General features: G+C 36.5%; 1 protein-coding gene across 1 annotated transcript in view; it reads left to right on the top strand.

The window, feature by feature from the left end:
- The window catches only part of LOC128195431 (uncharacterized), a gene marked incomplete at both ends in the record, with an annotated part of 112,367 nt that overhangs the window by 29,679 nt on the left and 57,117 nt on the right, over positions 1-25,571 (top strand). The window contains one exon of the mRNA XM_052872913.1: positions 25,029-25,054. Within this exon, the coding sequence (XP_052728873.1) occupies positions 25,029-25,054 (26 nt within the window). The remainder of the gene's footprint in view (positions 1-25,028; positions 25,055-25,571) is intronic.

Below are 25,571 nucleotides of genomic sequence, written 5' to 3'. Positions count from 1 at the left end.
ATCAAGCCAAGGCATATGTGCAAGCATTCAAGATACATATCACACACAAGAAAGAAAATTAAGTGGCTCAAATCTCACACAGGGTATTCGTCACAATCAAATCAACCTCTCAAACGTATAATCATCTTTCCAGGCAGAGAAAAGCAAGGATTACAAACTTTAAGTATTAAGTAAGTGAAGGAAAAATCTACAACTAAGACATCATCCAGAAATCAAGAGAAAAATGTAAAATTTATTGCACATAAAACTCGATAAAAATAACTTAAAACAGAAAAATTTAACACACAAAATAAAAACTTAATAGAAACTAACAGAAAAATCAAAATTTCTCCCTAGTAGACCACACTTAAATCACACAATGTCCTCAGTGTGTTACAATCATCAGATTATCAATTTCAGAGCATTCAAATAATATAGACAAGTGCAATAAAAGTAGGAAAAAGGGAAGAAATTTTCAGTAACATCCATCAGTAGATGTTGTCAATGACATCCATCAGCAGATGTCTAAATCACCTAGCACCCATCAGCAGATGCTAATAAGATTTTTTTTTTTATTTTTTTTATTTTTTTTTTTTGAAAAAGGAGATGACCGGCACTGTGACAACAGTTTCGGTGGCAATGACCGAAACTGTTGCTACAGTGGAAAGCAATCTGGCTGTAAATAGGCCATTATCAGCGTCCGAGCGGCATTTCTGACTGCCCTGCTCTCTCTCTATTCCTCTCTTATCTCTCTTCACTCTTCCCCTCTCTCCTCTAAGCGTCTGGAGTCTGCACGGAGCCTCTGCCACCGTGCCATCTGAAGAGTCTGAGATCGGCGAGGAGTCTCTGCAAGCCCTTCTTCTACAGGTAAGTCCTCTTTCCTTACTTCTTTCCTTCATGTAATTTCTATCTTTCCAGTCTTTTATTTCATCATCTATTTTTTCCTGTCGATTATTTTCCATTTCCTGCTTTCCTTTTCCAGTTCATCTTCTCCTCGCTTTTTTTTTTCTTTTTCTCTATTTTTTTTTTCATTTTTGTAAACTTAAAACACTTAAAAACACAACTGTCTTAAAACTTAAGGGGTATATCGGCTGGAAACAGACGTTAATCTCCCTTCGTTTGAAGGTATGGCAGAGACAATCGGGTAGAACAACGTCACGTACCCCACTTAAAACTAAAAACACAGAAACTTAAATTACAAGAACAACAAGGACAACAGGACAACTGGACGTAGATCCGTTTAGGACCCTTTTGCAAGGACCGTGAAACAGATCTGAGACCAGTCACTAAAACATCAAATACAGATTGGACAAAATAAATCTAAAAGGAAACAAGAACAAATAAAGAAAACACAGAACTAATCTAATTTTTTTTTATATGTTATGCAATTTGTTTTGTTTTGTTCTTTTTATTTTTTTGTTTTTTTTTTCTTTTTAGAAAACTACGAGAGGAAGGATGAATGAGATGGAAATAGAGAGATACACCATTTAGCGGTGGCGTCCTACAGATGATCAGGTCAAGATGATGACCAACATCTACAATTATGTGGTCACACACCCAAGCAGAGCGCAAGTTGTCGAGATCGCGTCTCGACTAAGGACCTTCGGAGATGCCAGCGAATACAACGTGCATTGCTGGTTCAACAACCACGGCAATCGGGTCAGGCGCCTGCAAGCGGAGTTAGACCCCACTTGCACCATCTTTTCCATGCTGCCGCGATATATGTACGGTAAGAACACTGATCATATCTCTATTTTTATTGAATTTTTTTCCTTTCCTCTTCTATTATATATTAACACAAAAATTTTTTGTTGAAAGAATATGACTGGGTAATTATGAGGGCACCGAGGCTGCTGGATCTGTTCCCCATTCCGATCATCATTGACGACGACAAAGATGAACGACAGATCCCTCCACCTATGCTCCCTGCATTCCGCACCAGAGCTCCCTCGACGGAGCTTACCCTAAGATCGCCACCCAGCAACAACTTTCAATTTTAATGTTTTATGTTTTTTTTTTTTTTTTTTATGTTTTTGTTGGCCGAGTGTGGCCAGAATTTGAATAAGGCATGTAATATGGACAATTAATTTTTTTTTATGTTTTTATGTTTTTTTTTATTTGGTTTGTAATATTAACGATCATTACTGATCGAACACCGAACATCTTTATTTTCATATATAAATCTACTGCAAATTTATTTTCAGATCTCCATTTTTCCATTACTGTAATTTTGCTATTATGAATGAAATATTTTCTTAGTCTAAAAATTTTCAATCAATTTTGAGTATGAAACAACTAAGAAATTTTATTTATAGTGAAGGAAAAAATGAGATCAGAAGCGAAAATAATAAACAAAACTTTTTATGAATTATTTGTATGAAATAAAATAAATAAAATAAAAAAATTGGGTTGAAGGTGAGCCTCTAATTAAACTGAGGGTCGAAGAAAAAAAAATCAATGACTACGCAAAACAAATTTTTTTTTTTTTCGAAATTTTTTTCATTTTAGTAAAACACTAAAAATCACGAAGCAACTAAAACACAAAACACATTTTTTTTTTTTGGTTCATGCTCACAATTTAAAAAAAAATTAAAATGAAATAAATGCAACCATGAAAACACACCAGAAAAGCTAAATAATATGTACATAATGAGGAAAAAGAGTGCTCCCTGGTCATGGTGGCAGTTGCCAATTCTGGACCATCAGTGAGATATCTTCCACCTCATGATCCGGCGAAGATGTCTTCAGGAGCAGCTCGCCCAGTACTGCCCTCTCACTCAAATCAATACTTTTCTTGCTTCTTCTCCGAGCAAGTTGTTGAATCAATAAAATCAGTTGCCTTCTGTCCACCAGCAGTTGTTGAGTCTGTGACACCGGAGTAATAAGAGAAATAGCAGTATACTTTCCTTCATCTATCATTATTTCGTCTATGTCAGTACCTGTATTCTCATTTACTTTTGTAACCTGGTCATCAAACTCATAATCAATAACATCTGTTATGAATTCAGAATCTGTTTGTAACACATAATCAATTTCAATACAAATCGGGCAAGAACCAGATTCACAATCACATTCACAATTCTCAGAAAACTGAGTCAGATCGAAATTTTGTTCTAACTCTATCATGTTATGCGATTGCAAAATTCCTGTCTCAAAATCAATATTGACATATGCATTATCAACAAAATCCACATTCAGTTCAAAGCTATTATCAATGGAAATTTCATCACTGTAATCATGTTCATTCAACACAACATTTATACCAATGGTTTCAGAAACTAATACTGAATCAAAAACTTCAGAATTGTCAATCAAATCTATATCAGTTTCAGAATAAACATGTTTTTGCTCAGTAAAAATTTTCTCATGAATTTCCAAGTCATCAACTGCACATTCAAGTTGAGGTACATTTACCTCCACGGTGGAAGATAAAAATGGTCTACCTGGCTCCAGAGTACTGCTTATTCTTGCCTGGTCCTCAAAAACTTCAGCATTCCCCTCAGGTGCAAGAGTGGCCATCTGCCCGATCTGATTACTCAAATTCTGCATGGCAGCTTGAGTTTCCTGCTGGATCTTCTTGCTCTCTTGCTTGAACTTGAGATTCTGCATGGTCATCTGCTCTAATAACTCCTTCAATGTAGGTTCAGAAGTTGAAGGTTGAGGAGTTATTTGAAAGGGAGCATCATAAAATTGCATCTGTTGTTGTTGCTGTTTTTGTTGCCTGTTGTAGATGTTCGTAGAATAAGCTTGAGGTGCATCAGAGGCAATAGGGTGCTGCAAAGAAGGACATGCATCTGTATAATGGTTACTGGAAGGACAAATAGCACATAGTCGTGCAACAGACGCAGATGGAGATGTAGATCTCCGGTTGGTAGTCAATTGTGTCACCAACTTCTCAAGAGAGTCAATCTTATCGTCCAACTTGCTTTCAAAATCTGATATAGACTGGGCAACATCATCATGTACGCCCCTCACCAGAGGATGCGCAATATTGTTCTCATTACAAAAATCAGCAGAATAATTAAAGTACCATGCAGAAGGAGATTCATAATTAGAGGTATCGGCAGAATAAACACTGTTCACAAAATTAAAATAGGTAGACATCTAAAAAGAAAAATTCAAAATAAAACACAGGAAATTTTTTTTTTTTTTAATTAACAGATAAAATACATATGACACGCATACAGAAAATAGAACATCACATCACAACACAAAATAAAACACAACGCAATTAAACATGCTTCAGACACAAACAAGACAGAACAAATTTTTTTTTTAAATTTTTTTTTTATTAATTAATTTTTTTAATTAACAGATATAATACAAAACACAACACAATAAAAATATAAAAGACTAAACATATATTAACATAACATATATTAACACAGTAAAAATCTAAAACAAAAAACCTGAACTAAAGTGACAACGCCGCCAAAATTTGCTGAAGGTGTCGTTGTCGCCTACAAAAATATACAAGACAAACACACAAAACAAACATATTAACAGAACAAAACTTTATACAACAAAAATCTAAAACCGAACCGTTATTGATCCCCGGCAGCGGCGCCAAAATTTGATACGAGCGTCGCGACCCGTCAAATTTCATTGCAGGAAATTTATGCAGTATAGACTAGGAGGTGACTCCTAGGTCGTCTCTTAAGGACCAATTTGGGTTCAGTCTCAGATTTTTTTACACGAAGGGGGGGTGTTTGTGATTTTTTTGACACAGAAAAATAAAATAAATTGAAAAACAACTGAATTTAAATAAAACAGAATTTAACAACACTGAAGTAAATTTTAAAGATAGTAAAATCAAAAAAGTAAAAGACGGTAAAAACGGAAAACGGTAAAAATGGAACAGTAAATATTCAGAAACGGTAAATTGAAAACGATAAAATTAAACGATGCAGAAAATACTAAACAGTAAAATAAAAGAGGCGGTAAAATTAAGAACACTTCACTGAAAATGAAATTTGTCAAAGATTCGCATTTGCAAAAACAGTAATTGTGCAGAAAATGGTAAATGAGAAGAAAGTTCAACGAACATTGATTTGAAAATGCAAACTGGAAATTACAAGATTCATGGAAACGGTAACTAAAAGAAATTCAAAACCTCCCCAAGAGGGGAGGAGAAAACCAAGCCAGAAACCTAACTTCTACTCTAGAAATCTACTCTAAAATCTAATAATTTGCTCTGCTATGCTGCTGCCAATTTATAACCACTTCCCTCCTCTTTCACGTGTGTACACCACTTCCAAAAATAATATTTCACTTTCTTGGTCTCTAAGTGGAACTTCTTCCAGCCGTCCACCATGCACCACTTAATAATAACAAATCATGGGCCCTCATGCACACCAACTCAGGTCCGTGAAGCTGCTGCCTCTTCCAACAAGCCGTGACACCACATCTTTGCTCCAGCTCCCTTTTGAACTTCCTTCTTCATTCTCTAAGCTAGAATCAAACTTCTCTGCTGCCATTTCTCCAACCGTGACACTCTTCTCCTTCCCTTTTCTTCTCCCTTGAACGTGAACTGCTTCCCGGACATGGTAGCTGCTGCACCACTTCTTCTCTTTAGTGATGGTTCCTGCTGGACAGGAATTTCCTTCTCAGCTGTTACTGGTGACGTAGCTTGCTGGATGCATGGAGGACCGAGAGCTCTCCAAGCTTCTGTGCTGGACCGTGAGCTGCAGCGTGAAGGTCTTCTTCAAGGTTGTTGGATGCTGCACCTCCTTCCTGCAACGTGAGCTTCTACTGCTATAGATAGTTACGTTGCGAAGATTGGAGATGTTGAATGTGGCTTCTCCCATTTCTGGTGCAGACCGTGTGTTCCAATGTTTTGTGCTTCCAACAAAAATTAATCCATGCAACATCTTCTCTTTGGAACGTGTGGTATGGGTTGCAAGGAAGAAAACTAATTCCCTGAACTAGAAAAACCATGGGCCAAAAGAGCCTTCCCTTTTGAATATGTGAAAACCATGTGCTTGACTTGAAACGTGGATGTTGATTGTAAAAGAAAGTAAATTCATTTCTTCTCTTGCTTTTCTGAACCAGCTGTACCTCCATCACCATGCAGCACCTTGCTTCTTTCTTCCAGCCAACCGTGAACTGCTGCCTCTGCTGGACCAGCTGCTTCTTGTTCATGCCGTGATAGTGGCTGCAGCTCTTCATGTGGCAGCCGTGTGCTTCACTGGATGCTCCAACACTTTGCATGCGTGTTGCTACTGCTGGTTGTCACCCTTGTGCTGGCCTTCCAATAATGAATGAATGAGGGGTTCTTCCACTTTTCTCACATAAGGAAAAATTGACCCCATTTCCTCACTTCAGTCAAAGAAAACAAAATTCTCCATAATGGTGGCTCCCACTTTAAATTCCAACTTTGCTGATTGCTTTTCCAAATTGGCTTCTTCATGGGCCCTAGGCCGTATGCTTTTAGTTTGGTAGCAATTATAGCAAGCTCTTCAATGAAGAATGTTAACTTAGCAAAACCATGAGGGTCCCTTCATTTTATTCTTCAGTGAATTCAACTTTAACATCCGTGACAAGGCACATGTTAACGTGAGTTTGCTACACAAGTGTGATCCTTATTTTAATTTTCATTCAACAGTAATGCTTGTTGCAACAAAGCTGAATGGCCATGTGATGTTGTATGTGGTTCCAAATCATCATGCTTCTTCGTGAAATGAGCTCCAAATTGTGCGAATATTCCACTTCAACACTCAAATAAATCAATGGAACTAGCTTCTCCCAGTTAAATAGCACCGTGTACAAATGCATGCTCTTCTAAATGTCCTAAAATGTAATCCAAAATATTCCTGCAATCATTAATGAAAATAATAAGCTCAGATAATTCAAATTAATTAAAATAAGAATTTCTGATCAAATTATGCACAATTAACGAAAATGGAATAATATCGAACATTTAAGCACAATTCCCCGATTAATTCTAGTACAATAAACTAAGTGAAGTGAAGAAAATATTGACTCATCACTCCTTCTTTCAAGGCAGGTTAGTACTCAAGTAGCTCATCACAAAGACTTCAATCAAGATGTGCATATGCTTTAGTGTTCACGCAATCACATAATATCCAACAAATGTTATTTTCATGAATGAGCAATCAACTAAGCATAGATGTTCTTATGTGTTCATGGACTCTTTCCTCACTAGATAAAGTGTTTCACTCAAACACACAAGTTTATAAGAGGTCACTCATCCACTCTACAATCAATATGTCACATGAATTAACTTTGCCTTTCATTTAACCACAATAAAAAAACATTCACAAGTAAGTATCATCACAAGGACTTTTCTATGGCTTATAATGTGGCTGGACTAACAAGAAAATTGGTTTTTCTAAATCACAAAATGCTTGAGTTAAGTGAATCATCTAAACCATTCTTCCTTCTTCCCAACTTTCTTTTGCATTGAGCCTTCCTTTTTCTTTCTTTTCTTTTCCTTTTCTTTTACTTTTCACATGCTTAGTTCAATGCTTTTCATGTTCCTCTTTTCTTAAACCACCCAACAACCCAAAACTTGAACATTTATTATTACCACAAGATATCTTCAACTCAACTCAAGGTAAAACGTTTCAAAAAGGGTTTTATATCATGCTCAGAACTAAGGGTTCAAAGGATAGAACACATAGTGCTCTCTTTTAGTGGGCTAAAATCATGCATTTGGCTAATAAAGGGTAACAACAGATGGCCTTGATCATTTGATACATACAAGCAGGTGATTCAATCATAGAAAACCTGGGCAAAGTCATTTATGCTTCCAAAGTAATAACACTCACTCACAAAAACTCTGGAGTTCAATCCTCACACAGGCTAAATCAAATTCCAACATACACATCCTGCTTAGCATCATAATCACAATCACAACATCATGCATTTATTCACATAACTCGTGAACCACCACCTGTATAAGAAAATAATGTGCACAATCTCAACATCAATCAATATCAAAGCATCATCAAGTAATACTCATCATGCATAAGTCACAAGCAAACCATCATAACAGACACAGTTTCAAATTGAGTACATCAAACCCTATTCTACTAACATAAGCAAATAAGTTCAATAGTACAAAACAAAAGATAGAAAAGATCCTGCTCTAGTAATGATAGCATCCATCAGTAAATGCTATCTCATCCCATGCTGTCATCTATATCTTCAAATGCGTGCTCATCCTCAACATCTTCAAATGTGTCCTCATCCTCATCATCTTCATCATCCTCCACAGTTGAAGCTTCAGCTGCTCCAGCTCTACTACCCTGAGCTTGCTCCTCTAGCCATGCCACCACATTATGAAAGTCATCCATGGTCCACCTGTGTGCTAGGAGTGTATCATACATCCCAATAATCATCTCAGCAGGACCACTTGCCCTCTGTTGATCGACTCATCTGGGCATCTATAAGACACATGTACATGTCTCTCATCTGAAATGGCTCTACCTCATGAATCTCTGCAGATGCCTGACTCTGTGGTGGTCCTCTTCCTCTACGAGGACGGTGTGGTGATACTAGCTGAGCTGCCTCATCACCTCTACAGTACTGTTTGTAATAGGCCTCATCAATAGCTTTCCTTGGCCTCTCAAATGGTGGAATAGAGATGTTCACTCCAACAAGCTCACATAAGTGCATGATCAAAGAGGGGTGTCCCAAAGGTGCCTTGGTGTTCATAGTGTTGGCACACACCTGTGTTGTCATCCCTCTAAGCACACAGTATAAAAGAAGTGCCCTACTAACAGTAATATCAGCCACATGGGAGCAAGGCTGAATGTTGGCATGAGATAAAGCCATCCAATACTTTGCTAAAGGAGTCAAATCAATTCTCCTAATGTTCACCACTGCACCATTCCTGTTTCTCTAAAAATTCCCTCAGGCACACACAACACACTCTCTACATCATCAAAATTTGTTCCTTCCTCCATATTGAGAGCGAACTGACATTGCTCACCAACCCATTCAGTATCTAAATATCTATTGATAGAGTCAGGATCATACCGAATGACGCGACCTCTAACATAGCTCAAGTAACCTTTAGTAGGATGATCACCCAACCTCCTTGCATTGGTGTAAAATTCTTTCACCACTCCTTTGTTAGCTGGTGTAGGGTAGGTGGCTAGCCTCCTCCAGTTTCTACTCACCATTTGCTCTCCAAACTATGGAGCTAATTCAGGAATCAATCCAGCCTTCCTTTCCATTAGGAGCCTCCTATCTTAGAAAATTTTAAAATGTTTCTCATGCGTTAGGGAAAGGAACGTGCTAGAATGGGTGCGTTCTGGTTCCTTATCCTTCCTCTTGGATCCTATAGTCTTGTATCTCCTGCCAGATGATGAGGCCATACCTATATCAAACACTATTCACAAAACCACAAGACATGTTGTTAATCATTATTAAACCACAAAAAACACCCCAAAACCATGCCAAATCACCGCTGAGGGCAAACAGAGCCCCTCAGCGCAACCTATGCATCAAACCAACAAGCACAAGAGCAAAAAAATCCATTCTGCCAGAGTCGCGATCGTGGGAAATTTCGCTGAGCGGCGATTCTGCAAATTTTGCAAAATTCCTTTTAGAATGTCTTATTCTCCACCCACATGTAATCTTCTTAGTTCCAGACCCAAATCAAAATCGGTTCAAACAACAATTAATTCATCAAATTATGCATAAAAATCAAAATCCCTAAAGAATCATGCTTAAACAACCATGTTCATATCAATTCATGCTTTCAAGAACCCTAGAATGAAAATTTCTTGAACTTACTTGGGTGGAGATGCTAGATGAATGAAAAATAGTCTAGGAATGTGAAGAAATCAGCTCCCAATAGCAATGCTCTCACCAAACCCCACACTTGGATGGAAACCTAGTGAGAAAGTGAGTGGAAGAGAGGTTTTGTAAAGGGGGAAGAGGGAAAAAGTGTAAAGAACTCTTGAGAAAGTGTTTAAGAGTGTGTGGGAAGAAGGAAATCTGCAAATAGAGGGAAAGTCGCACCCTAGAGTATAAAAATACCCTAATGGGCCCTACTTCCGCTGAGGCCCACTCAACCAATCCAATTTACCCAATCTGTAGGTGTTGCGCTCAACAGTAATTACCACTGAGCGGCACTTGCGTTACTTACTCTCCTTCTTCCTAACTCGCCCTAGGTGTCCAATAATCATTCCTCTGACTCACTACCTGCATTAAAGTTCAACTATCACTCAAACATTCAATCCCTATCATGCAACTAAAACAGAATCAAAACAAGCAACAAAAATAAAATTAATCAACTGGGTTGCCTCCCAGGTAGCGCTTGTTTAGCGTCACGAGCCTGACCCAAAATCCACCAACACCCATCAGTAGGTGCAATTCTTTCTTACCAACACCCATCAGTAGGTGTAACAAACCTAGTATCCTTCACTAGATACTTAACCACCTAGCATCCATCAGTAGATGCTATACCCAAAAGTCTCAATCATAAAAAAAATGTCCAAAGTTTATAAAATTACATCACCCAAAAATAAAAATTAAAGAAATTAATGTTCTCAAATCATTGGGATGCCTCCCAGCAAGCGCTCTTTTAACGTCACTAGCTTGACCCAGTAAAGCTCAAGTTCCATCTTCAATGAAGAAAAGAGCAACTTAGCTCGTTGAAGCACAGCGTGGATGTGCTGGCTCTTGATACCAAATGATGGAAGCAGCTTCACTCTTCAAGAATGAGCAACTTCTCAGACCAGAGGTGGCAGCGAAATTGGAAAACGCAGATGCAGTTGGTGGTGCACGGAAGGGGTTTGATGAATTTTCTGGTGCGGTTTTGGAGTGTGTAGGCAGAGGTTCTAGCTCAGACGGCCTTCCAAGGGGGAAGGAAGCTAGAGGATAAGTGTGCTAAGAAGGCACAAGTCCGTGAACTTGAAAGTGAGAACTGGCTGGACAATTCAGCAGCATTTCTTTATACAATTCAAGTTACATTTACAAGTGATTTGGCTTCTCTTTTATAGATGAACAGAAACGTGCCTAGCAAGCTACTGGACATATTAGCAATGTACATGAAGCTCTATAAGAAGTATGCAGGAGAAGCTATATAGCTGGCCACATGTTCCATACGGTAAACATTGAAAACATGCTTTAAAAGAAAGTGGGAACGCTGGTTTGCTTGGTTGGCCGTATGCTGTATATCAGCTTTGCTTTTCCAATCCAAAAAGCACTTCCTTTCTTCCTTTCTTTACCAACTTTGCTTCCGTTAGCTCACCAAGCTTCTTTGGTTGATTGGCTATGGTTTTCCACTCTTATTAGTGACCTACAAAGCAAGGTAAATGTATTTAGTTAAAGAGAACATTCTAAGACTTAGAAAGAAAAGCACGCTAATTCTTGCCTGGGAGAAGCACATTTCATTTTTTTTAGAAGGACACGGTGCATTCATTTTCTTAGAAGGAGGGCATGCTAATTCATGGATAAGAGGCGCTTATTATTTATTTGTCACGACTGTTGATTCATTTGCTTTGGAGAAGGTGGTGTCATGGCCTGGGAAGATGCACAAGCTTTAATTTTAATTTTTGAAGAAGCGGTGCAGTATGGGATTGAGTTTTTTTCTTTCTTTTGGAGAGCTGGTGTTACGTCCTGGGAGCACCACGCACGCTGATATCATTTTTGGGAAGATGTACACAAGCTGGCATTTTATTTCTTAGAGAAGGGATTTTCATTGAAATATTGCATTTGTATAATGTTTGATGCATTTACTAATTCAGCTATTGCATTCAATTGGATTACGCATGTTGAGATTGAAATTTCATTTTCCTGCTGCTGTTCACCAAGTTTATATTTCCATGCCTCATTTCCTTAGCTAGGATGCGTGCATACTTAATTACTGCTGGGACTATAACTTAGTTGTTAGAAAAATTTGGTTTATTTTTTTCGTTCATTAAGTTGTCTATTTTGTTCAGTGCTAATAATTTAGTTGTAATGTTAGCTTAATTGAGTTAATGACCAACCGTCTTTTTTATCTCTGTTTACATCTGTGTTTATATTCGTGTTTTAATTTAGTTCATTTGCATTCACAAACTCTTCACCAACCCCTCCCCTCCACTACATGTCTGACCTAATTCTCAAACCACATTTGGTCCTTGAGAGAAGACCTAGGAGTCACTTCCTAGTCTATACTGCATTCTTATTGCACATCAAATTTGGTGTGGGTACGACACCCATCATACTATTAGTAGTAGCCATCACCAAACATTTGCGATAGCTTTTCGAAGAGTGTTCTTTCAATGGGTTTGACCCTTTAATAAAGGTGTCAAAGACACATAAGTGAGGACAACATTGACTATAGTTAGGGCAATATTTTATTTTATCATCTAGGATTCCATTTTCATTACGATGTTTCTTTTTATTGATATGTCCATGGACAACACTTTCATGACATCTCATATATTTATCAAATTTCCTCTTTTGGAAACAAGAGAACAACATTTTAGTAAAATGAACAATACTATTTAAAAAGATCAAAAAAATCTATCAAATTAGTGGAATTTTACATTTCCATATGAGAATTCAATTTGGAAAATCATGAGAAAAAAGTAATATATTAAAACACTAATTTCGAATTAATTGAGAAAATAAGTAGATTTAAGCATAATTACACATAAACATCCGGACACAGAAACAAAAAAGACACACAAGACAGAAAACAAAATTACACAATCCTCAATGATTTTGAAAAAAAAAGGAGTAGACAACATCTTCACACAGATAATTTGAGAATACAGATACCATAGAAATCATCCAAGCAATTCCAAAAGATGGTAAAATAATCAATCAGCTCAAGAGGTGAATCCAAAAGCAACAGAACCTCACAGATGCACTATCGTGTTTCTCTCAAGTGTCTAAGGTAAGCAATGTCAACTCAATGCACTCAAGAAAACAAACACAAACAAACTTGGCAAGCCTCTAATATCAACACTCAAAACATATGCATGTTTAAATCAAAAGGTCTTTTCATGATTATAATGAGGCCAAGGACAAAGGAGGATAAATATGGATGAGAAGCTATAGACCAAAAGAAATAGAGGAGGAATGGGGAATAAGTGTAAACATAGTAAAATCACACCCAAAAGTGTAATCCTCTTCTTGACTCCATTATTCACAGATTTTTATTTTTCTCATTTTTCTCTATATTTTTTTTTCTTTTTTCATCTTGTCTCTTTTTCTTTTCTCTCTCTTTAGGACACAATTGTAAGAGACAAGATACACATCATATTTTAAAAAACAAAACAAGAAGAGGAACCAACTTGCCAATTCATAAGAATCCCCAAGAAGACCACACTTGTTCCCAAAACACTTCCAAAGCTCCAAAATTCCCTAAGGTTAAGGTAAACATGGTTTTTCACTTAGGGATAGTGTATGAGCTTCAAAACACAGAAATGGGGAAAGTATAGGCTCAAAAGGGTTATCAAAAGATCAAAACAAGGTAGGCTTATTTGGCTAGTGAGGCTCAAGAACAAAACTGCCTTTATCACTTCCAAACATGTATATCAATCAAGAATTATCAAAAGAGTCAAGCCAAGGCATGTGTGCAAGCAATCAAGAGACATATCACACAAGAAAAAACATAAAGTGGCTCAAATGTCACACAAGGTAATTGTTACAATCAAATCAAACTCTCAAACCTCATAATCATCTTTCCAAGAAAAGAAAAGCAAGTATTTCAAGCCAAGTATCAATCAAGTGAAGTGAAAGACTAGCCTACAACTTAAACAAAATCTAGGAATGAAGAGAATCATGAAAAACTATACACAAGACACAACAAAAACAAACTAAAACAAAAAAATTTAACAAAGAAAACAAAAAATAACAAAGAAAAATCAAAATCTCCCACAATAGATCACACTTAAACTACATAGTGTCCTCAATGTGTCATAAGCATAAGATCAGAAATCAGAACAATGAATAGATCATGGACAAGTGCAATAAAAGTAGGGAAATGGGGAGAAGGGAAAAAGAAAAACTCCCCTGGTCATGGTGGAAATTTCCAATTTTGGATTATCAAGGAGATGTTTACCACTATTGGATCCAGCAAAGAAGTTTTGAGGAGGAACTGCTTCATCCTCCAAATTTGATCAAGCAGGGAAATGTCTTCCACAACTGGATCTAAGAAGAAGTGATTGTTGATGAGCGGGTTCAGCCGGTGCCTATTAATTTTCAAGCTTTTGTGTATGCGAGCACCTTTGTTCTCCATTGTGGGTGCTTGTTGGTCAATTTCATGTGTACCTCCTACAACATGGTTAGTGCAATGTGGCTCCAAAGAAATGACATGCAGAGGTATAACACCCAATCCCAATGTAACAGGATGAACATCAGATATACTCTCAAAACATGACAAGTTCAATTTTACAAGCAATATCAAGCACATGCTCAGATTCATGTTCAATGGATGGAGAATAAACATTCAGATCTGATAGCAAAAAGTGGTTCTCATCATGCAGAGAGGGAGAATTAAAAGCATGCTCATCAACATACCTATCAATAGCATAATCATGAATAGCACAATCATCAACAACATAATCAATCTAAGGTATGTATACCTCCACTTCCCTAAAGATTGGTTGCCTGGTGGAAGATGAAGGTGGTCTGCCTAGCTCAAAATTGTTACTCATACCTGCCTGGTCCTCAAAATCTTTATCAGGATCTATCTCTTCAAGTGCAAGAGTAGGAAAATCTGAAGGTGGGAAAGTAGGTGGCACAATGAGCACAAGACTCTAGTTCCCATCTCCTAAGTCAATGGTACTAACATCATATAGAATTTGAACAATCTGAAATGGTAACTCTGTATCTTGAGATTGTTCCTCAGTGAGTTGAGTGACCATCTACCCCATTTGATCAGTCAAGTTTTGAATGTATGCTCTAGTCTCTTGCTTAAATTGCATAATCTAAGCTCTTGTTTCCTATTGAAACTGAATGTTCTGCATGGTCATCTCCTCCAACAACTCCTTTAACATAAGCTCAGAACTATAAGGTTGAGGAGCTAATATAGCAAGCTCGTGAAGCTGCAGTTGTTGTTGTTGCTGGACTAGTGGAGGCATACAAGCATTCTGATATGGTGCTTCCTGATATTGATGCTGTGGAGTACCATTCCATCCCAGGTTAGGATCATTCCATCCAGTATTGTTGCTGTAACCATACAGATCAAAATTATGCTGAGTAGGGAAGAATTTGTCCAAAAACAGATGCTCAAGATTTTCCCAACTAGCTTTGGATCTTGGAGGAAGATAACAAAGCCACTCGCATGCTGCTCCTTGTACTGAGTGCGAAAATGCCCTTAAGAAAATGTGATCATCCGGGACATGTGGAGGTTTCATTGTAGAGAAAATGAGATGGAACTGCTCCAAATGTTTATGTGGGCATTCACCTATAAAACCATGAAACTTAGGCAACAAATGTATCAGTCCATAGGTGAAAACGCAATGATCATCATCCCTATTTGATGTAACCGACTTCCAATGAGCACTCTCACGAGTGGGGGATGAGTCATATTGTTCTCAACATAGAAATTAGTATGAGAACCATAATCAGAGTAACATGCAGAAGGAGAATCATAATTACAGGCATAAGCAGGAGAAGTAGTATGTTCATAATCAAAATAGATAGACATGGCGAAAGAATGGGGAAAGGAAGAATGCAATGAAAATATGCAACTAAAACTATCTAAATACAACACACAAAATAGAACAGAACACTCACAACACAAGACAAAACGCAACACACACTAACACAACAAAATACCTAAGACCGAACCGTTACTACAACAAGAGTTGGTATTACCGACGGTCAAATGTCGTCGGTAATTTATATATTCTGTCGATAATAAGAATTTATCGACGGATTACCGACGGTCCGTCTACCGTCGGTAATACACGTGTCGGTAAAAATTAGCGACGGATTGAGTCCTTCAGTAATTACCGAAGGAGAGTCCTTTGGTAATTACCGAAGGATATATCCTTGGGTAAACTCCTAAAATAATTTTTGTACAAGTATTTTCCTGTGAGGAATTAACACTATCGTTATGGTTGCAAACTCACTTTAATCAATCCTAAACCCACAATCCCTGAGTTCAACCTCGTCTCTCAGTTTTGTTCTTTTTTTCCTAGCCAAGTCACTCAAATAGACCTCACCAGCACCCCTCTGCATAAAACAAACACTCATTGCTCATCATCTCTTTCCTTTTGACCACCTTCTCTGTCCCTCATTCCATTCCTCAAAACATATCTCTATGTCACTCATCCTAACCACATATGCATTAGTCTTCTTATCCCCACCCTGAAGCCATGTCAGTATATGCATTCCTTCCCTTATAGTCTTAGTTATTGAGTATCAATCACAAAAATAAGGTACACCTCAACGATCACTAGGCTAACTTATTACTCCTTGCTGACCAACATTGACGATATTAGGAACTCCTCTGCCTTGACATTTCAAGGTTTCACAAGGATTATAGTGTCAATAGAAGAATTTTTATTCCTCATCAGGGAAATGAAATGCAAAATTTAATTGCAAAACATAAAACTTACCTCCTGGACGACCTCTGGATAACCTGCCTCGATGGTAAGAATAGTAGACCACGACAACCAACAAAACCCTACCACGGACCCTCCCCCTTAGTCCCTCAACCAACACCCTCACCTGCGTTGTGAATGACCCTACAATAGCCTGTAAAACGCAATACACCAACAGAGTCAGCACAGACACACATGATTAGGATAAGGACACACTTACAAGTGCCACCCAACAATGACGTTTCGCCCGAAGAACCCACTGACCGAAGAACCCACTAACGAACGATAATACTTACCACTGGCCGCGAATGAGGGCAGAATGGACGACGATCCACAACAGCAGAAGGGACTCCGATAGCTCACACACACTGAAGGAAGAAGCACTCACACTAGTGGAGCCCTCTGTGAATGACAAGAAGAGCACTCTGATAACAGTTGAAAAACTGTTATTTTCATGCTTAAATTTGATACTAAAAGCAACCTTTAACACTTAGAAACTAGCTTGAAATCATGCTTTTGGTCATATTTTTAGACATAAGAGAGCTGGATTGGTTTATGCTTGATTTCAGTGTTTTATGCATGTTTTAAGGTGAATTTGGTGAAAGAAGTGAAGAAGGATAGGAATGGAATCAGAAAAGACATTAAAAAGTGCAAAAGGAGAAGCCGCAACCACCGCTCAGTGGCAGTTTACCGTTGAGCGGCACTCAGAAACCCACGTTGGCTCCGCTGAGGGGTGCAAAGGCCGCTGAGGGGAGGAAACCAACTCACGCACTTACCGCTGAGCGGCATTATTTTGGGCTTGGGCCTAATTTTCTATATTATTACGAACAGTATATAAGCTTTAGGTGTTCCTAGGGTTTGTATCTTTGGCTGGGACGAAGCAAACACTCTCTTTTCCACCCCTTTGAAGGAAGATCTTGGATGCTCAGGCTCCCTTTTCACCTTTCTAGGGTTTTATCTTCCATTCTTTCATTATTATTCATCTAGTTTCACCATGAATATGGTGAACTAAACTTTGTATTGTTGTTGGGGAATCAATGTAGTCTTGTGAAACTCTCATATATGGAATTTGTGTTTTAACATCTTATTTTAAGATACATGCTTTCTTTCATCATTAGTTAGGGTTTTTCCTATTTGCTTAATGCTTGCTTTGTTTAACTCATTCATTGCCATGATCATTGATTTTGTCGATATGGGAACGTACGGGGAAGTCTAGATCCGAGGAATTTCTCCCAATAGCATATTGGTTGCCTTTAAGCTCCTGCACTTCAGAACTAATTACTAGGAATGCTAGGAATTGTATGAACTCGTAATTAAGGATAGGCCTCCTTGACAAGGTGATTTAGAGAGTGGCATTAACATTGATGAAAAGATTGATGAATTCCTAAAGTATTTGAGAGTGGATAAGATGAAATTGATAACCCCAACAACATACTCATCCATATCATCCATTACGTGTTTGTTTTACTCTTTTTGCCATTGATCACATTCATGCATACATGTTTAATTATTGTCTTTTGCATTTAAAACCTAAAATCAATTGTTTACAAGTCTTAAATAATCAACAAATCAGATAACTAACTAGGTCGTGAGTCCTTTGGGAAAACGATACTTGGTCTTATCTAGTTTTATTACTTCATACGATTCGGTCACACTTGCCGATTGTTAAACAAGTTTGTGGCGCAATTTTCGGTGTTCATAAATTTGTCATCAAACAGCACCTGCTAAAACGTGGCAGCTCTTTTTTCTTCCGTGTGCACCCCCAAAAATGAAATCCACACCTCCTTTCATTTTAGTTTCAAGTATATTTGATGTGGCATTTTCTTTTGACCTCCAAATGTCCCAAATTGTAATTTCAAAATTTTTCTACAATCCAAAATGAAAATAATAAGCTCAAATAATCCAAATTAATTAAAATAACAATTTCTGGTCAAATTAAGCACAATTAGCAAAAATAGGAAAATACTAGACATTCAAGCATAATTTCCTGATTAATTCTAGCACAATAGATTAAGTGAAGTGAAGAAAATATTGACTCATTAACCCCCTTGACTTTGTTACAAAATGTTTCATCACTCATCTTTAAGTTGGAGTAGAACATGCTCACCAGTTTCAGATATCTGTGAGAAACCACGATTTTAATCTTCCTTAGACAAAAAAGCTTTCGTCGAATGTCTTCATCAACAATCCAACTTGTAGGATTAGCATTCCTTGCAATCCAGGCAACCTTCCATTTTCGTCTTGATGATGAAGAAGCCATTTCTGATCAGATTCTAGAAAGTCTTTCACATTTCTAGGGTTTGTAACTATTCAGCTTAGAAAACACTGAGTGCGTTTCGAAATCTAGTATTTATAAAGTTGTGCATGACTTCTTATCAATTTTATATATCCCATTAAAATAATTTCATCAACCACGAATGTCGAAAGGGTTCGACGTTTTATTATGCGGTTGACAATATTTTAATATAGTTTCTTGTTCAAGTAAAAGATATAGGATGTCGAATAGAAATCGAATTGGACGACATACTTTAATAGGGAAATTAAAAGTTAATAAACTTCAAGGTTTAAAAATGAATACTTATGCAGGCAAATAAACCGTCATATAGTTTGATTAAATCTATCATGTATCATTGCTAGAAACGAAATTCTTAAACATTTCCTGTAAATGTCTAAATCCTGTTCTTAGATGGCTTCTTCATCTTCACGGCGTGGAAAGAAGGCTGCGCACCTTCTAAGAAATGCTAGTGCAAATGGGTGCATCAGTGATGACGAAGAACAATACAAATTTGGATGTTATAGAAAACTCTTCAAGGTGGTCCCTCACAAGTTCTTGGATGTGGAATTATTCAGAAGGGAGGGGTTTATCTTTCAAGAATGGCTTGTAGATGTTGGTCTTCTAAAATTTGTAGAAATGACCGGTGATTGCTATCCTGACCTGGTACAGGTCTTCTACCACAATCTGAAGGTTGTCGATGGTGTTATATGCTCTCGGGTGAAAGGTGTCAATATTAAAATTGATGATGAGATATGGCTATCTTTTACTGGTCTCAAAGCAGAAGGCTTCATGCCTCATGAAAGAAACTCTGAACTCAACCAATGGACCAACAAGAAGAAAATTTATAAGGAATATCTGAGAAGTCCAACAAGGCTAAAGGTATACAAGTCGTATCTACTTGATGGTTTGAAAATGGAAGAAAAAATGTGTGCTTTTGTACTTACTTAGGTAATACTACCTGGAAGATGTTTACGTGATCGTCTAACTACTGCAGATTTATTTTTGGTTCATGCCATAAAAACTCAGATACCAATCAACTAGGTTGTTGTTATGAGTGAGCACATGATTTAAATTGCAAGTAGTCATGGACATATTCTGCCATATGGTGTTTTTGTTAGTCGTGTATTGAAGCATCATCAAGTTGATCTTACTGGTGAAAAAAAAATTTGGTGCACCGAATCAAATGAAATAGGAAAAGCGGCATTGAGACATAATGGTCTAAAGAAAACAAAAGATGGTTGGGTGTTCAAGGATGTTGACGAAACTCCTTCTACCTTCACTCCACAGACTAAGTTTGAAAGATTTGTTATGGATCAATTTCGAAGGCTTTCAACAAGAATTTCAAAAGTTGAAAAATCTCTGATCATGATTCACAAGAAATCAGATGAAGACAATGCTCTCATAACTCCCTCAGCAAGTGAATCTGATGATGAAGACGACACAACAAAAGATGAGTCTATGGAGACATCTGACTCAGATTAGGAAGAAGAGTCCATTTTAGTTTATTTTTCTGAAATTAATGTAATATTTTAATATATTTTAGTATATTTTTGTATGTTTGAATTCTGTTTGAAATTTTAATATATACTTTTCGTGGTTATATTTTCATATTTTTCTTTGTTTAATGTTATTATTGTTTTTTTTTAAATCCTTGAAGTTTTTTTACGTCAATTCTTAAAAAGGTCGACGTTTTAAAAGATAAAAATAGGAAAAAGTTAATGTTACGTAACGTGTCACTCTGATATCATATTTTTTATGTTTCCTCATAACTCTTTCAAGGTCACAAAAGTTACGGTGACGCATGAAAGAGCTATAGAAAACATAAGAAATAAGTTAACAGAATTGGATTTCATTTCAAGTAGTACAATTTCATTCATATTCATAGTGATTATAATCATATTAGAAGCAAAACAGAAACAACAGAAACACAAAACCGACTCCATACTAAAATTCTAAGCCTCTATTCTCATTCAAAATATTTCCATTGAATCCTCCTTACTAGACTCTTCACTTGAATCTTCAGTTGGAGAATCATTTTTATTCTTTTTCTCATGTAGAGCGTATGTCTTCTGTTCAAGTCTCCTGAGTTTTTCACCAACAAATCTTTCAAAATTGGTTTCAGGGACGAAGTTGGTGCGGTCTTCATTTAGTGCAAGCGTGCTTCCAGAACTTTGAACCATATTCTCTTCATCCTTGAAGCACCATTCCTTTGTGGTCTTCCCAAGGCCAATGGAATTCAAGGTGTTTTGATTTACCACATTTGAGTAGTTACAAGAGCATTTCTTTTCACCACTAACATCCACACCTTGAAGGGTCAGGATTTTGCTGATAAACACAACATATGAAATCAAATAGCTCTTAAATCTAATGGTAGAAGACAACTCCAAGACAATTTAAAAAACGATTCATACATTGTTGAATGATGAAGTTGAACATCTTCTTTATATAATTATTTTAGATCGTAAAATTGTTTCAGCATTAAACATATTGTGAACCATTATTCTTTTTCCTAAGCGTTTCCCTTTCAGTAAGATAACTTAATCATTTCTGTACTATAAAAAGCATTTTGTTGACTTGAATTTCAAAAGCCACCTTAATATGAACTGAGACATGAATGCGGCACTTTGAAATTCAAGTGAGCATATTGCAATTTGAGGAACAGAAATGCTTCGAAATCTAAGGAAAAGAAAACGCAAAGGATATAAAAACCATGAATCCTAATATGTTCAACATAGAAACAGGATGGTAGGGATTACACGAAATTTAAGCTATATTTATAGATGAAATGATGACGTCAAGGAGTCGGACGTGAAAAACATCGTTGGAAACATGATCCTACTACTCCACCATAGAGTCGGACATGCTATTGAATGATTAAAAGTTAAAAAGAAAAAATATTAAAAATTAGATTATCTGCTGACGAATATTAAATCATTATAAAAACAGTACATCGTGTAATTATGACTAGAAACATTCACATCGTATGCACGTCGAAGCCCCGCATAACAGGACGTTCAAACATCATTCACCAAAAAAGTAAAAAATCTCTTTGGATTCGATATTATCTCCTTACTGACTAATTGAACACATTCTACGATAAATAATGATATAGGACGTCATTGATCACAAATATTAGACTCAATCTCCAGACTTTTGCATCCTTTGCAGTCTATACTGGACGTCAATCGTATAAATTTAATTTATATTTCATTTCTTTCCACCATAAGAACCAATTGACGTCGAGCCCCTAACAAAAGACGTTAAAAATATGGTTGGAAGATGCACACCATTAATGTCCCACTGCTCTAGAGTCGGACGTGTCATTGAATGATTAAAAATTAAAAAGAAAAAAATACTAAAAATTAGATGAATCGCGTAGATAAATTAAATCATTTTAAAAGCATTACACATTATTAATATCCTTTACGTCGAAACCCCACACAATTCGACGTTCCAACATCACGAAAAAAGTAAAAAATCTCTTTGGATTCTTAAGACCTCTTGCTGGCTAAACGTAGACATTACTATGATGAATAATGATTTAGGACGTCCTCGACCACAATACGTTCAAACATCATTCACTAAAAAAGTAAAAAATCTCTTTGGATTTTTAAGAACTCCTTGCTGACTAAACGTAGATATTTCTATGATGAATAATGATATAGGATGTCCTCGAGCAAAAATATTTGACATTAACTTTCTGAACGTTGAAGCCCCTCCGAATTTGGCATTCAATCATCATTAACTGAATAAGTAAAAAATCTCTTTGGATTCTTCTGAACTCCTTGCTGACTAAACGTAGACATGTCATTCGACGTCAAATTTATAAATTTAATGTGTCTTGGAGTTGTTTCCATCATAAGAAATCAAATAGCTATGAAATCTAATGGTAGAAGACAACTCCAAGACAATTTAAAAAATGATTCATACATAGTTTAATGTTGAAGTTGAACATCTTCTTTATATAATTATTTTAGATCATAAAATTGTTTCAGCATTAAACATATTGTTAACCATATTTCTTTTTCCCAAGCACTTTCCTTTCAGTAAGATAACTTAATCATTTCTTTACTGTAAAAAGCATTTTGTTCACTTGAATATCAAACGCCACCTTCATATGAACTGAGACATGAATGAGGCACTTTGACATTAAATCGAGCAAATTGCAATTTAAAGAAAAGACATGTTTCGAAATCTAAGGAAAGGAAAATGCCAAGGGTATAAAAAACATGAATCCTAATATGTTCAATACGAAAATAGGAAGCAAGGGATAACGTGATGGATGCAATATTTATATATGAACCGATGACGTACATCGTGTACTTACTAACTATCATATCTAAACATTTAGGCCTCTCCGAATCCGACATTCAAACATCAGCAATATGTTCAAACATCATTCACTGAAAAAGTAAAAAATCTCTTTGGATTCTTAAGAACTCCTTGCTGACTAAACGTAGATATTTTAGGATGTCCTCGAGCACAAATATTTGACATTAACTTTCTGAACGTCGAAGCCCCTCCGAATTTGACGTTCAATCATCATTAACTGAATAAGTAAAAAATCTCTTTGGATTCTTCTGATCTCCTTGCTGACTAAACATAGACATGTCATTCGACGTCAAATTTATAAATTTAATTTGTCTTGGAGTTCTTTCCACCATAAGAAATCAAATAGCTGTGAAATCTAATGGTAGAAGACAACTCCAAGACAATTTAAAAAACGATTCATACATAGTTAAATGTTCAAGTTGAACATCTTATTTATATAATTATTTTAGATCATAAAATTGTTTAAGCATTAAACATATTGTGAACCATATTTCTTTTTCCCAAGCACTTTCCTTTCAATAAGATAACTTAATCATTTCTTTACTGTAAAAAGCATTTTGTTTACTTGAATATCAAAGGCCACCTTCATATGAACTGAGATATGAATGAGGCACTTTGACATTCAACCGACACTAGTGCAAAAAAGACCTTTAACGTCACCCTTTAGACGTCTGACCCTCGAATATCCAACGTAAAAAATGACTGGTGGCATTTTTCGTAAATAAAACAACTATTTAGACGTCGGTTATGTAAGGGCCCGACATCTAAATACTCATATAGGTCGGCTACCCCGAATAGACGCCCAAACTAAACGAAAAAGTTAAAAAAAATAATTTTTTATTCTATTTAGACGTTTGTTATGGAGGGAACCGACTTCTGAAGCACTTTAGACGTCTGTTAATTGGGGGAACCAACGTTTAAATCCCCTATATAGGTCCGACGTCTAACGAGATGTCTGACCTAAAGGGTCCGACGTCTCATTAACGTCACCCATATAGACGTCGGACAAAGATCAGACGTTAAAAGCCCAAAATAACAAACGTCTAAAGTCCTTTTTGCACTAGTGCGAGCAAATTGCAATTTAAAGAACAAACATGTTTAGATATCTAAGGAAAAGAAAATGCATAGGAGATAAAAAAACATGAATCCTAATATGTCAAATACGGAAACAAGATGTGAACAATGAATAAACTTCAGGTCTTTGCATCTTGGGTACTCAACATTCGACGTCAACTGTGTAAATTGATTCCAAATTAAAATTGTCCATAAGTTGCATCCTCTCTTAGAAAAAAGATAGCTCTGAAATCTGAGAGAGGAATGTAACTGATGGACAATTTAAAAAAGAATCATACAATTTTAAATGATGAAGTTGAACAACATTTTTTTTCTAATTATTTTAGATATCAAAATTGTTTCAGCATCAAACATATTGTGAACCATATTTCTTTTTCCTAAGAACTTCCCTTTCAGTAAGATATGTTAACCATTTCTGTACTACAAAAACATTTTGTTAAGTTGAACGTGAAAGGGCTCCTTCATATGAAATGACGATAAATGAACCACTTTCAAGTTCAAGTTATCAAATTGCAATATAAAGAACAAAAATGCTTAGATATCTAAGGAAAAGAAAATGCAAAGGAGAAAAATACATGAATCCTAATATGTTGAATACCGAAATAGGAGGAAAGGATTATGTGAAATGCAAGCTATATTTATAGATGAACGGACGACGTACATCGTGTAATTATGATTAGTAACTGCCACACTGCACTTTCTTATATGAACGTCGAAGCCCCACCAAATTCGACATTCACAGATCATTCAGTAAAAAATGAATAAATTTTGTTGGATTCATTTAAACAAATACAATTTTATTCTCTTTAAATTTCACCAACAAAAGGACAGAAAAAGGGCGGGAGGCTGATTAAAAAAACCTCAAATATTGGTAACGTTGCAATTCTAATGGGGGAGGTTATCTTAACATGTAAATATTATATTGAAATATAATGGTAATGGGAGTTCATGAGCGGTTCTATAAAGGAAAAAGAAAAGTAGGTGGGGGAGGATGAAAAAGAAAATGTCGAATTTTCATAATCGTGACGTCTTTTCTTAACTCTTTGTCTTCTGGCTGACAATTATGACGTCGTTGCCCTCTATAATTCGACGTCTCCTCACACTTATCAAATTAAGAAGTCGATATTGTGAAAGACGTTCCTAGAATTCTATTCAGAAATGGCTTCTCCATCGTCATCATCAAGAGGAAAAGAGAAGGTTGCCTAGGTTACAAGAAACGCAAGCCCATCTGGATGGATAAGTGATTGAGACACGTGAGCAAAGTTTTTATACTGGTCACATATAAAAAATGTAGTTCCTCACAAGTATCTGGACCTGCAATTGTTCAAGAACGAAGGGTTCCTTTTTTAAGAATGGATTGCGTATCAAGGGCTTACTAATTTTGTGCA

This window comes from Vigna angularis, chromosome 2 (genome assembly GCF_016808095.1).
Source record: "Vigna angularis cultivar LongXiaoDou No.4 chromosome 2, ASM1680809v1, whole genome shotgun sequence".
NCBI lineage: Eukaryota > Viridiplantae > Streptophyta > Magnoliopsida > Fabales > Fabaceae > Vigna > Vigna angularis.
Note: the sequence above shows the minus strand (reverse complement) of the source record. Positions and strands in the feature narration are given on the sequence as shown.